The 14,528-nt window shown below is 36.5% G+C and overlaps 1 protein-coding gene across 1 annotated transcript; it reads left to right on the top strand.

Moving 5' to 3' along the window:
- The first annotated feature begins 687 nt into the window (after positions 1-687).
- MC2R (melanocortin 2 receptor) lies at positions 688-13,394 on the top strand. The gene is made up of 2 exons (XM_040070573.1): positions 688-708; positions 10,976-13,394. The coding sequence occupies exon 2, from the start codon at positions 11,133-11,135 to the stop codon at positions 12,090-12,092; it is 960 nt and encodes a 319-aa protein (XP_039926507.1). The 5' UTR covers positions 688-708; positions 10,976-11,132; the 3' UTR covers positions 12,093-13,394.
- Positions 13,395-14,528: the final 1,134 nt, after the last annotated feature.

Raw genomic sequence — 14,528 nt, 5'->3', positions numbered from 1 at the left:
TAATTCATTTATGCTTTTCCTTCCCATTTGTTTCAGTAATAGGGCCGACCACAACTTTGTGGAATGTTGTTAAAGCTCAGTACAGTCTTTTTCCCTTCATGACCTGGATCATATATCTTCATAATGATCACTTACATTTTTTCAGACTAGTGCAGCTGGATTTAGGTGCTGCTGAGCTCCCTCTACCTTGTTAAGTTTTCAGTTCAGCCACCAGTTGTGTCTTTAGTAGAGATGATAATTTGAAAAGAAAGACAGTAACAATGATCTTGATGGTAATAAGCCTCTTATACCATCTCAACAATCTATCTGAGAGTTTAAATGCTATTTATAATATAGCCCATGATATTTTTGTGATTTACACACTCCTTCCAAATATTAGGAAGGGAGGTTATAAAGAGAAGTAGCCGAAAAGATGATCCATCTGAAACAGAATATTTTCCCTTTGGTTGGGCAGTTTTTCTTTCTTTTTTCTTTTTTCTTTTTTTTTTCTTTTTTTTTGGTCTTATAAATGTTTCAAGAGACAGTGGATGATTTATTTTTAAAGAGACCCTAATTCAAGGTTATGCCAATGAAAAAACTGTCGTCCTCTTTGATTTAGATGTTCCGATCTGTCCCTTACGCAAAGACTGTGTTGGCTTCATTCTCTTTATAAATAATCTTGCTCCCAGAGCTACCAGCAAACCGACTCACAAGTGGTTTCACCAGTAGGTAAGTGGAGGTTTACTAAATATATCTAATGTCAGAAAGCCTCCTTAGAGAAATTAGTGAAATATGCAATATTATTGTGGAATGAAGTGCCATATTTCCTAATGTTCTCTGAAATCTTTCATTTTACAATCATTCTTCCTTAAAGCAAAACTTTAGCAAGGGTTTTATGCCTCTTGTGTGAAGACCGAGTAAGATTATCCTCTTTACCAATGGGGGAAGTTAAGTCATATAGTAAGAAAACTTCTATTTAAATGTTTCTTATCATTTGTATACTGTTTTTCCTGCTTCAACTGTTTGGCTTTTTCTTTTTCACTGCATCAGCCAGAGGCCACGCATCCCTCAGAGACTTTTTAGCTGGTCGTCAATGAGTATTCTTCTTGGTCTGGACTGGGAATTATCTAAGGAGGGCTACACCTGCCAGATACAGTTGTGTTGTATTTTTTCTGTTCAGGGAGATGAAATTCTGCTCACTTGCTCAAGTGCAAGTATTGAATAATTCCATCGATCTACCTGACAGTTACAGGTTTCTCAGATGACCGTGTGGTTTGCTGCACTCTGATTGCCAATACTTTTAGATACTTAATCCTGTGTCAGTCTGCAGCACAAAAGAGAGGAAGGCAGAGAACAGCAGCAGTCTCTGCCTTGAAGCAGATAACCAGCAATGAGGGCAGGGCAAATGTCTCTGCTTAACACATGTTGTTGTAGATACCTGAACTGATTATTTATCCTTCAACTTTCCCTGTTAGTTATTTCAGACCAGAAGCAAAAACCAAATTTCACCATATGCATACATACACACACACACACGCACACACCCTATATACATGTCCATCCATGATGCCTGTGCAGAAGTGGAAATACCTGTTCTGCTGTAGCATTATTGCCATGGAGGTTGCATGTGCTAGTACTTGGAAAAGACAAGCTAAAATTACCTAACCTGAGCTATCTTCATAAATCTCCCACACCTGACCCAAAGCGGCTTTGGATGACACCACACCTTTTGCAATGGCATTTTGTCTTCTACCTATGGCAGAATCCATGGTAGCACTGAATGCCAACATGTAACCAGAATAAAGCTTTACGTGGCCACTATTCCAAATGCAAGTAGATTTTTACAGGCTTGGAGAATTTAGATTTGAGTCCTTCCACACTTGTTTTCCTACTCATTCTCCCTCCCAGGTATATGGAATGAAGATGGCTCTGAAAGGACAATTCTAAAAGAGGTATTTTCTTTACCCTGCCCCCATTCTACAACTTCACAGAGAAAATAACTATTGAATTAATCTTTTAATCGTCATCTTTTCACTACTTCTACGTTTTAGCAAAAATGGATGTAAATATATTGGTTCTGTGGCAAGACAAAAAGTACGATGGCACTTTTAAGTAGCTCTCAGGAAAGAAGATTCTTTAATTTTGTTGCTTTTTTTCTTTTTAAACAGACAGTTATTGTCACAGGAGTGCAGAACACTTGTTTACATTTTTACTTGCATTGTGCAGCATTTTAAAAACCTCCTTCAATTTTTTCAATTTTTTTCAAAAAAAATACTTTTTTTCAATAAATATATGTTAAAAAAATATACCTAACCTGAGGTATCTTCACACTTAAACATCAGGTTACATGCTATAAATCCACACCCTTGTTTTCTGTCATTTAAAAATATTAAATATTACTCTAATGATGCCATCTACTTTGACTATCATTTTGTTTGCAGCTACTGGAGCAAACACAGAGAGAAAGATGGATGGCTCCTAAAAGAGCAGCTAGGAGTTCTTCTTTATTTAGAGTAGAAATACAAGACTTCTTTTTCAAGAAATGGTTAATGCTTTTCTGTAAAGGAAATTTTCTTAATGCTTGTTGGTAACATTTTTGTGATGGCATTATTAACGGCAAACAGTGATTTACTGGAAAGTGTAAGAACACAGCAATGGCCTCCAGAAACGTCACTTGAAGGCCTCTTGATTGATTTTTAGCTATTTACCCTGTCTTCAAATCCAATATGATTTTTCGTTCTTTGTAGAAATGTACTGCTTTATAGGCTTAAAATTAATTTATTCTGGAAACAAATAGGAAAGAATAGTGTAATAAAAGTCAGCTACAAAGTCTGGGACACAATAACTTGTGTTTCAAAGAAACATGAATCTTTCCACTACAATCTTAATAAAGAAACATATTTGGCAGGCATTGATCACTATAGCTTGTCACCAAGTCACTCCAGTGGCTTGAGACTCATATGAGGGTGAAGGATATGACCAAAGGTTATAAGTACACCTCCTCCAAAGCACTTACCTACAATTTTTTTCTTTGGGTAGATTATGTTTTAAAAATTACAACTGACTAATAATTATATTTCTTAGTGTATCACAGTAGTTGTACTTCTTAACGTGTCTCAACTTTAGAAAGCGACAGAAGCTTTGCAGAGAGAAAGGCTCCACATGTTTCAGAAGAAAACAACTCTCATTATCACATATACTGTCCAGCAGCAAAGACAGGGGAATTATTCCCTGAAATTTCACTCTTTTCCTTGATAGCTGTCTATTAAATGACTTGCAGAAGCTCCCCCTCCCCAGGGCACAGTGTGTTGTTTACAGTGACGAGAAGGCTGCTCCAAAGTGTAACTAATGGAAAAGGAAGCAAAACACCAGTCAAAAGTACCTTAATGCATTTACGACACTCGATTTTGTACAGGTTCTAGTTTTAATCTCTGTAGGTTACTCATTTGCAATAAATTGTCCACAGACTTGATACGAAGAAGATTATTTCAGTAACGACTGTGAAATAAAGTTCACAAATGACTTTGTGGACTTTCTGTGTTTATGCCTTTGGACAAAACAAGGGTCTTTACATAACCTCCAACATTTTATGTAGCTTTTTTTATTTACAGGTACTTCAGCTAACAGCACAGATAACTTACAGTCTCAGAAATTGTATGTTGAATAATTATGCTGCCACAAGGAGTTAATCAATTAGAAAATGCTTCCTGGGTTTTCAGCTTTAATTTCTTTTTCTCTGCCATTTTAATGGTTCTTGCCATTTCATTCATTAGCATCCTAAATAATTCCTTTTTCTCCTCTGCTGCTTCAAAGATTTATTTTGTTAAGGATATTAATAACTCAGTCCATCTTTCTTTAATCCTTTGTACTTTTCCTGTTTCCAGTGTATTTTCCGAAACACCAAGAGCTATGCATGTTTTCATGAAGCTACACTGGCATGATAGAGAAAGAAATAGTCTTGGCCAGTTTGTTTCTGTATAACTTAGATGTTTTATTGTTTTATTGCATTTTTTTTTTTCTTTCCCAACAAAATCATGGCATAGTGAATATACCTAATCTTATATATGAATAATAAAAAAAAATTTTTCTGTTTTTTCCTTATTCATAAAACAAACACATAATTGTGTTATCTTGGTGCTGATCTTAAGGGAAAAAGAAAGAGAAGTATCCGTAAGAAGTAAACCATTCAAATCTTTTTCAGCTGTAATCTTTGCAAGATCTCCAGTCTGTTCAGTTTGTGATTTGGTCAGAAAATGCTTTTATGCAGTTTTCAAAGCTAGGAAAAAAGAAGTCTCTTCAACATATGCACACATGTCTTACATTTAAAATTTCAGCAGGTATGATTTGCATCTTAATTTCACTCTAAAAGTTATTTTTAGAAGGAAGTCACAGTTGTGGTCATGTGAGTGAAATTTCACTAGTAGTTAACCCAGTTGGTATAAGTACAGCTTTAGATACAACAATATATATTTTTATGTATTTAGCTTGTATACATATAAACTTCCCTTTTTTGCCTCCATGCTCTTTTCTTCAAAAAGTGACATCTCTATCAATGCAAAGTTATTTCTAAGTAGCAACATTGAAATCACATGGGACATGTACTCACTATCCTGGTGCAGTTAATCAGCAAGAGCCATGGTAGTGACCCTTATACAAAAAACATTTATCAAGGTCTGATGACAGTTCATGAACTTGAGATTAGGAAACACAATGTTATATAATGTTCACTCATGTGAAGAATCAGAATAGCTCTAATCAGTCATTGATACTTGGCTAACACTATTTTCTTGAACACTAGAGGGAGATCAAAGCAAAAGAATAAATTACCTAACACAGCATGGATACTAATTGCAGTTGTTAATAAAATTTCAAAGGATTCTGTGATGAAGATCCAGGTATCATAGCATCTCAAATTTTCCTCACTGTTTCCACATATTTGATACCGTTTTACCTACATTGTCATTTTTAAAAATAAAAGAAAAAAATATAAAAATACTTAGAAGGGAAAACATTCTATCAAAGCCACCAGTACTGCATTTGGTATAAATTGGTTTTTCATATTAAACATGTTTACTTTGATGAAAAGATACAAGTTCTAGCATCTGAACAATTAAATGTGACCACGTGGTACTTTTTTCTAGCTGACCTACTGTAACGAGCAGGGGAAACTTTTGTTTCTGAAAGACTTTCCCTGGAAAGAGACCTTTCTGTTTCATCTCAATGCCAGCAACTGAAACTTTTCACATTCAGAAGTGAAAAATTCTGATTTCTGAAGGATGGAAATTAATGCTGTCACACTTTTGTGATCACAGCCACTGTTTTGTTCAGTGTCTGCTGAACAAAGTTTTTACATATAATGCCTATTTTAAAATACAGACTTTCTTAGTTTTATATGAAAAAAAGTAATCAAATGTGCAGATTTTTACCATCTCAGTTACTGATGGAAGATACCAATGCTTTCAGGAGGATTCCGAAATAAAGGAGCAGTACTTAGACAATATCGAAGAACTGTGCTGCACTGAATTTTAGCAGCTTTCTTGGATACTTCCTGGGCCATTTATGTCTGCTTAATAAATGGTGAGAGTTTTAAAAGAGGTGGTTTGAGGAAACCATTTCCTTGAAGAGTTTAAGGATTACAGTTGAGAATGGTTAACATGATCTGCTGCTGTTCTGCAAGCAGGCAGGTCTCTGGGGATTTTTTGTACAGGCCATGATGGGTACCTTAAGCATACTCAACCTCGAAGTAAGTGAGATATTTTCAGTACTTTGAGACAGACAGAAAAGCTACAGGAAGTAGAGACACTTACAGAGCCCTTAGGAGTCTGTATTTTTTAGAGTAATTCCTCTGGCACAGTTACTTCTAATGACTTTTTTCACTTTCTTGCTTGTTCAGGGTTAAGCTATGCTGCAGACAAAAAGAAATTCCCATTAGCACACGTAGGGATCATCCTGTCCTCATAATTCACCTGCCTATAACAGGTCCAGTCCTTCTTGTCCCCATGAAAGCCATTGCCTACCCACTAAGGACAAAAAATAGAAAAAAGGTTGCCATTTTTCTTGGTTTACTGCTTTAAAAGCTAAGCCTCCACATCCATGTTTTTTAGTGGCTTGTTTCCTTCTTAAATGCCTGGTACTCCCAGGAAAACTAGAAACAAGGGAAAAGGTATTTGTCCATAGTTTTTTGTCAAATGTATCTTGATAAAAAATCACAACAGCTTGAAGGCGAGTGACTGAAAAAACATATTGCTCCCATCTGTGGGAATTTGGCTGGCATTTTCAGACAAAGGAGGCCATTCTAAGCTGCACCAGGCAGCATAACCAGGCACAAGCAGCTTGTCCAACCACCTCACAAGGGATTGGTGTTCCACTAGGGCAAGGCTTTTGAAGGGGAACCAAACCAAAAAGATTGCTGGGTGTCCCAATGATAAAGCTTTGGAGCTAGCCAGAGATAAAGACATTAGGTGCAAGCGCTAATACACTGGAGACTTTTGGGGACTGAGGGAAGGTTGTGGTATTTCTAGTGACAAATAAGCACCTATGTGTGTGTTGAGTGGGTTGTGAAATATACTGTATATACTATGATACACAAACCACTTATTCTGTTCCATTCCTTCTAAATTACTTTTTTTTTCAAAAAATTTAGATACATAGAACCAGGAAATCATACATTTCATGATTCGGGAGAGAAATCATTGCCTCTACATAACTGGTTTGTTATCACAGCTGTTTTGTGCAGTCCTAAAGCTGAAGAGACTACTCAGTACACTTTTAGGTTTTATTTACTGCCAGCTATTTAGAGAGTTAATACATCTTGGGGTCTCTACAATAAAGGGAAGTATGGTTTGCTACTAAAAAAAAGAATAGATGCAAAAAATAAAAGCCCCTTGGAAATTACACAGTATTTAAGGTACATAACTTTTTAACCATAACTTCTCATTATAGTTCACAGCTGAAATTACTTTTATTGCTATTGCAGCTGACCTGGCCGGTTTATTTAATATTTTGACATCAAGGGAAATGTGTTGTTTATTTATTCAGTGAATTAAGTTTTCATGCAGTTAAAAAAAAATAAATCAAGAGCAGACCTATTATTCCCAGACCTTTCAGATGCTAAGTTGTATTTCTACTGCAGAGAAATTTGTCTTTTAGTTATCAGTGGGCACAGGACACACAGGAGAGAGTTATGGTTTGTGCCCAAGGCTAATGCTCTGGAGTACTGGGAGTTCCCAGCACCGTCAAGGGTATTTTCAGCCTTGCCACAAGCTAAAGTACTGGGGCTGGCTTTTAGCTGTGGAATATAAACCAGTGAAAACACACCTTTCAAGTAACAAGAGCATCATAAGGACCGACACCATAATCATGGGGATTACCATTGTCAGGTGATCTGATTTTGATTTGTTCCTTAAGTTTGTACAATATTGTCAGTATAGTTTCTGCTCCTGACTTCCATTCTCCCTGTTTGCTCTCTCATCTCCCTTTAGATAGCAACCAAACAAATAGAAATTTATGGTAGTACTGCAAATATATGCATTTTTAGTAACTTTACTACTGCCATTAGCTCATTGCCCATTATACCAGCTCAGGAGACTGCCTCCTGCTGGATAAATAATGTTTCTGAATATCCAGTGTTACTGAGCTGTTGATTTCTCCATCCAGGACCTAATTTTATAAAGAATGGGTTGAATTTTTTCCATTTTTGTTATACAGCTACATATGTAAGTGTGTTTCAGATTTTAAGAGATTTTCATTGTCATTTATTGCTTTTTGACTGTTTTACATTCCTTGCTACAGTCAGGCAAATTTATTCCTAGACCATGACTAATGACCTTAAAAAAGGTAAAATCCAAATAATTCAGCTATTGATTACCGAGAAAACCAGAACTGTCCTTTGTGGCTTTTTTTTTTTTGTTTGGGGGTGTGTTTTTTGGTTTTGTTTGTTTGTTTGTGGGTTTTTGTGTGTTTTTGTTTGTTTTTTGTTGTTGTTGTTTGTTTGTTGGGTTGGGTTTTTTTGTTTGCTTGTTTTGGGTTTTTTGTTTGGGTTTTGGGTTTTTTTGGGTTTTTTTTCTTTTGTGTGTGTGTGTGTGTGTTTCCTATTTTGAATAGCTCTGAAATGTAAACACTAGCTGGGAAAAGTTGACTTTGCAGGCACCTGCAAAAGATAAATCTGAGGTATTTCATAGAGTGAGTGGCATGGACCCTTTATCTGGACAGTACAGTGATGAAGCAAACTGGCAAGATACTGACAGTGGAGAAGAAATCTGTTACATCCAAACTGTCTCTGGTAGTAACACAGGCGTGCAAATTTTTTTTTTTTTTCACCTTTTATACTTATACTTTATACTGTGAAAAGGCCTTAGCTCTAATTTGTGTAGACAGTAGAAATATGCATTCAAGCTCCAAAGTGTCTTTTTCCTGTTAGCTTTTAATATGCTGTTAAGATCCAGTTATTGAAAGACGCCTCTGCCCGAGTGAAGGTGAAAAAAAGACCATATGCCAAAGCCAAAAGTGTGGATTTTATTTAACAGTATGTGTGAGGTAGAGGGATAGAAAGAAATAGAAAAGGGCGAGGAGCTAAGAGAGAGCCATCAAGCCACCACCCACAGATCCAGTGGAGTCCTGATGGTCCATCTTCACCCCCAGCTTCTTGGTGCTGGGGGCCCAGAGTAATTTTTCTGGGGGTACTACTGATGTTACTCACAGCAGTTTTACATCCCATGTGTAGTCTGCCTGTTCCTACACTGCTTAGAGCCACTAAACTGCTTAATGCACGTGGTAGATCAGTAGCAGTGAAAAGAATCCTGTAACTGTGGAACTTACTGCAGATCTATGATATAATGTCTGTTTTGCAGATCAAGCACTGGATTTATGACACATGTTAAAAAAAAAAACACTGTATACACAGATGTTTCTGTCTGGGATATCTGAGACTGAAATATGACTGCACCACACTGAAACATCAGAAAAGGAGATAATTGATAAGAACTTTTATGGAACCCTAATAGAATAGTGGGCAATAGCCATGTGTATGCTGAAATGAGAATCTCTGAAACAAGATGGTCATTTTTTGGCTTTCTGTTAATTATTGGAAAACAACATTAAGTGATGTAATTAATTCCGTTTATTGTAAATACACCAAAGTCCTTATAAAGTATCTGCTCATAGCTTAATACAAAGTTACTGTAAACTTATAAGCAGCAGATGTAATATACCATGCCATCATAACATTATATATTCTCGGTGAAAGAAATTTCATGTTTTTTCAGGCAGATTATTTCAGTAATACAGCTATACCAACAAAGAAGAATTCTTGAAAAACAGTTTTGAGAAAATAGCAACTAAATAAATGTTTGCTAGCTGATTCTCCTGTTTAAATCCTGTTGACACAGAGTTTTGTCTGAAGTGTCTGTGCTGACACTTTCTATAAAGAGTGAAAATTAACAGGGTGCTAGATTAGAAATCATTAATCTTAACTGTGACAGTAGCTCCAGGTGAGAATAGGAAAAGCCATATCATTACAAAGACATTGTCAAGTTTCTTATTCTTGTTAGTAACTCCTTCCATCACATACTGACAGATGTTGGCCTAATTATCTTTGGGAATGTCCACACATCTGCAGTGCAATGCAGTTCATTTTGTCCGCTATACAGCCTGTGTTTTCAGGCATGTGTGGGTACTCTCCTGAATGCTTCCTCTTAAGTGATCTTGTTTCATCAAGTTTGTGGTGGCAGGTGCTCCAAGTCTTGTTTGTATACAAAATAATTAAAAATTTTGACTTCTCCCTTTGAAACAGTAACTGTGTGTTATAGTATTCAACAACCCTGATTATGAACAAATGTACAAAGGAATTTCAAGATTTACTGATATGAATGTGTCAAAGAAAGCTGGTTTAAACTTAAAAACAGAGGGGGAATAATGAAATTTTAGACTCATTTAGGCTAGAAAAGACCTTTAAGATCATTGAGTCAAACCATTAACCCAGCACTGCCAAATCCACCACTAAACAATGTCCCAAAATGTCACTTCCATGCATCATTTAAACACCTCATGAGATGGTGACTCAACCACCTCTCTGGACAGCCTGTTCCCGTGCTTGACAGCCCTTTCAGTAAAAATACATCTTTAAAGAAGGGGACTTTCTAAATACCAAAACTGCATCTGTGCTTCCCAAGAGTGGCTATGAAGATGGCAAGAAAAGCCCTTTCTTATTGTTTATGGGTCATATCCAAGCAAAATTTCTATCATATCAATTTATATATTAATGAAAAGAGTAAAAAGCCTATTCCTTTGGAAAGATTCCTATATGCTTGGATGTAGTTTAGATCAGGATCATTATAGAGAAAGGAAAACATCATCTCAGAGCCGAAATAAATATTTCGGTTTTAGAGAGTTGTAAAATACAGACAAGAAAATGCTGCACCTCGGATCTCAGAAATATGTTCATGGAATCAAAAGACAGTTTCAATCTAAATGAAAAAGAAGCCTCTTGCTAGTATCTAGCATGCTTCTAAATACATCAACACTTACAAATGTTCACATCTAAATTGGGGTCATTTCATCACCCCATCAACAGCGTGGAGGTAAACATGTTATTGCTCTGGACAAGAGTTTATCTTGGCATTAGTCTTATTTGTGTCTAATAATACTGAAAATCTTGTAAGAACTGCCGAGCTTTCTCAAAGCAAACAGCTGGGACAGTAAAGATTGCCAAACTCTTGAAGTCTGTCAGATTAGTTTCAGTAAATGTGGGGCATGCATTAGTAAAGAAAACTACACATACCTTTAAAATTACTTTGAAGCTAAAAGGGAATTTACACTTTGGTTTTCTTTAAAGGTCAGTGAAGCCTTGAACAGCTCTTATTTGATCCAATTGTTTCTCTCTATGGCGATTATACCTGTGCTTTAAACTGCAATAGATAAGACTTCAAATATCTGTTTTTACCTCATATGTGTGGTCAATTTCTCCTTGATATTTATGTTTCTACATGTTTTATTGTAGGATAAATTCCAAACATTTCAGTTGAGTCTTAAAATTGCTCCAGATGAAGGAGAGGGCCTTGACCAAAAGAAGAATGATCTGATTGAGAGGTCAGCTTCTTCAGAATAAAGCCAAACCTGAAAAAGAAGCAACCCAGACTCTCTCCACGACCAGAAGAATGAGCACTGAGAGACCTTCCAACTTAATCAAACACCCAGGGCAGACAAGCATTCCATCTCTCGAAAACATAACTGAATTTTCATTAAATGTCACTGACTGCACCCAGGTTGTGGTGCCAGAGGAAGTTTTTTTCACTGTTGCTGCCGCTGGGATACTGGAAAATCTACTTATCCTCATTGCTGTTGTTAGAAATAAGAATTTACACTTGCCCATGTACTTCTTCATTTGCAGTTTAGCCATTTCAGACATGTTGGGTAGCTTGTACAAAACTCTGGAGAACATCTTTATCATCTTGTGCAAAATGGGATACCTGACACGTCACGGAGACTTCGAGAAAAAACTGGATGATGCCATGGATTCCATGTTCATTCTGTCTTTGCTGGGGTCCATTTTCAGCTTGCTAGCTATTGCAGCAGATCGATACATCACTATCTTCTACGCTTTGCGGTACCACAATATCATGACACTGAGGAGGGCCTTGGTTATCTTGGCAATCATTTGGGCATTCTGTGCCGGCAGCAGCATTGCCATTGCCCTCTTCTCCTATGAAGCAGCAACAGTCATTCCTTTCACCATCCTGTTCCCTTTGATGATGTTTTTCATACTCTGCCTCTATGTCCACATGTTTCTCCTGGCTCGATCTCATGCCAAAAAGATTGCCTCACTGCCCAGCAGCACTGTTCATCACAGAACTAACATGAAAGGCGCGATTACACTGACTATTTTTCTTGGAGTTTTCCTTTGCTGTTGGGCTCCCTTTGTTCTTCACATCCTCTTAGCAAGGTTTTGCCCACATAACCCTTACTGTGCCTGCTACATGTCCATTTTCCATGTGAATGGGACACTCATAATGTGCAATGCCATCATCAACCCTATGATTTTTGCATTCCGAAGCCCAGAATTGCGGAGTACGTTTAAGAAGATGCTCTACTGTTCCAGGTCAAACTGCAACTGGTGAACACTTCATCAACTTCATCAAAAACACTTCATCAAAAATGAAAACTATAGAAGCATTTATGAGGTGCAGTGCAACATCAGTGTGCAGAGATAAAAATACCAACAATTACAACCAAAATAATGCTATGCTTCTAGTATACTGCCAGTGATTTTTCAGAGGGTTATCAAAGAAGGAACAAAAAATAAGTAAACATGCAAATCTTTGTCAACCAGACTTCCAAACTAAGCTAATTCTGCTGATGGTTTTCATTCAAGGAAAAAAAACCTAAACAAATGCCTTAATTATCTTTTGTCATTTCAGCAAAATCCAAGCTAAAATCTGCATCGCGTTGCATTACCCTAGATATGAGCCAATTCATTGTGCATAAATAATTTCAATTCGATACATATACTGCTTTAAAATTCTGTCATTTAAATTGCAATTAAGTGAAGATTTGTTTCTAAACCATGCATTTTTATAAAAGTCTATGGTTATATAGAAAACATGGACATGCTATTTTACTGAAAAGGTGAACTCAAGACTCTTCTTTAACATCTAATCTCCTTAAAATCAAGCAATTAGTGATGTCTTTTGGAGATCAAGCAACTTTTGGAGTGCAAGTCCAAAAGAATAGGCTATTTTGATTTGGGAGCTATTTTTAGTCACTGAAGAGCTATTTCCAATGTAAAGTTGTCATGCCAGCAATGACGGGTTTTGAATTTTAAAACCCATAAGCCAGGTCTGGACTAGCAAAGGGAACTGCTGTGCTTGTCAGTGCCAGTTGTCTTCAATAAAATAATAAGCTCCACAGATAGTAAAAGCTACATGCTACAACAAAGAATTCAAAAAACATAATACCAGAGATAAATTCAAACACTTCCAAGACAGTCAGCCTCCTGGGTAAGGAAGCAACTAGCCAGTCTGGAAGGATGCTACAAAGCAGGCGATAATTTAGAAACCCTTGCGAGAAAATTTTGAATTGTTCCTGTCAAATAAATACAGAACTCACAAAACTTTAAGGCAGAATGGCTTTCAACAGCAAAACATCCTTAAGGAGTCCAGAGCATATGGTGAGAAATTAACCTCACAATAATTCAAGCAAGTCATTCAGCTGTGCCAGTGAGAAGCAGTAAGAGAATTTCAAGATTATGGAATATGGACAAATCACATTAATTCAGGTTATCTTGGGTTGAATAAGAAACAATAAACCTGAAAGCCTCTATAGAACTATGAAAATCAATAAGAAAAGAGATACTAAAATGAAATTGTTTCAAACCTATGCATTTATTGAAGAAAAAAGGTTCATCTATAAAATACAGGTTTAGGAGGGAGCTCAGATATAATCACATTTTATTTTATTATAATCACATTTTATTTTAATAAGAATTTTTTCAGTTCCATCAAAAAGCAGTATAAATGTAAAGCTGCACAGCAGGAAATTACTGTTAGAATGGGGGGGGGGGGGGGGGGGGGGGGGAACATGCAATATTAAAGAAAAGGCAAAACAAAACATCTACAATGCATGAATTATCAGCCAAATGTACCTTCCCCCAAAACATTGTTTTCCATCTGCTTCCCTAAAGTAGACATGGTTAAGACAGATAAGAAGCCTCCACCATGTTAGGTCACTGCATTTTCTAATGAAGCCTACTCTAACTCTACACATGCAAAGACTCCATGTTCACAAGGAGCTGTCCAAATGTAAATGATTCATACTGTAAAATGATTCATATCTCATAACATCTGAACAAGGAAAAATAACCGTTTGAGAAAACACCAAACATTTAGCCCCACAGTGAGGAACATTCAAGAGAGACTCATGTCAAAATCAAAAATTCAGCAGTAAAAAATTTATATATATAAATTCTATATAAATATATATATATATAAAGTTTATATATTTAATATATATATGCATATATAAGTGTGTGTGTGTGTATATAGACACACACACACACACACACACACACACACACATATATATATATATATGCAAACTGCTCTCCAGTAACCATCTGCCCACTCTTCCCCAAACTATCTCACTGCCTTTCCCAGAAACATCCCCAAGCCTCCAGCCACCATTTATCTGCAAAACACAGAGAAGCTGAGGTTATGCAGGTTATGGACCAATGAGATTTTTAATTTTTTTTTCCCATCTTGCTTGTTAAAACAAGAAATCAGCCCCTAGGCAGTAAGATTTTGGTAAGCTTTCTTTGACTTAAAAGTATTTCTGCAGTTACTGACATTGAATCTCAGATTGCCATGAGATCCAAGCACTGTCTGCAACAGGTTCCTACCTCATCTTACCAGAAATGAAGCGCCTGTTCTCTGTAACCTACATGGACTCATCTGTGGAAACGCTCAAATTAATATCCCAAAACATCTGTTCCTGTCATGATGCCTGAGCAACACCCAAACTTACAGTTCAGGATTATGTCTTTAAATTGGTATATAAAC

This window comes from Hirundo rustica, chromosome 1 (assembly GCF_015227805.2).
Source record: "Hirundo rustica isolate bHirRus1 chromosome 1, bHirRus1.pri.v3, whole genome shotgun sequence".
Lineage (NCBI taxonomy): Eukaryota > Metazoa > Chordata > Aves > Passeriformes > Hirundinidae > Hirundo > Hirundo rustica.
This window is presented reverse-complemented; position numbering and strand designations above follow the sequence as displayed.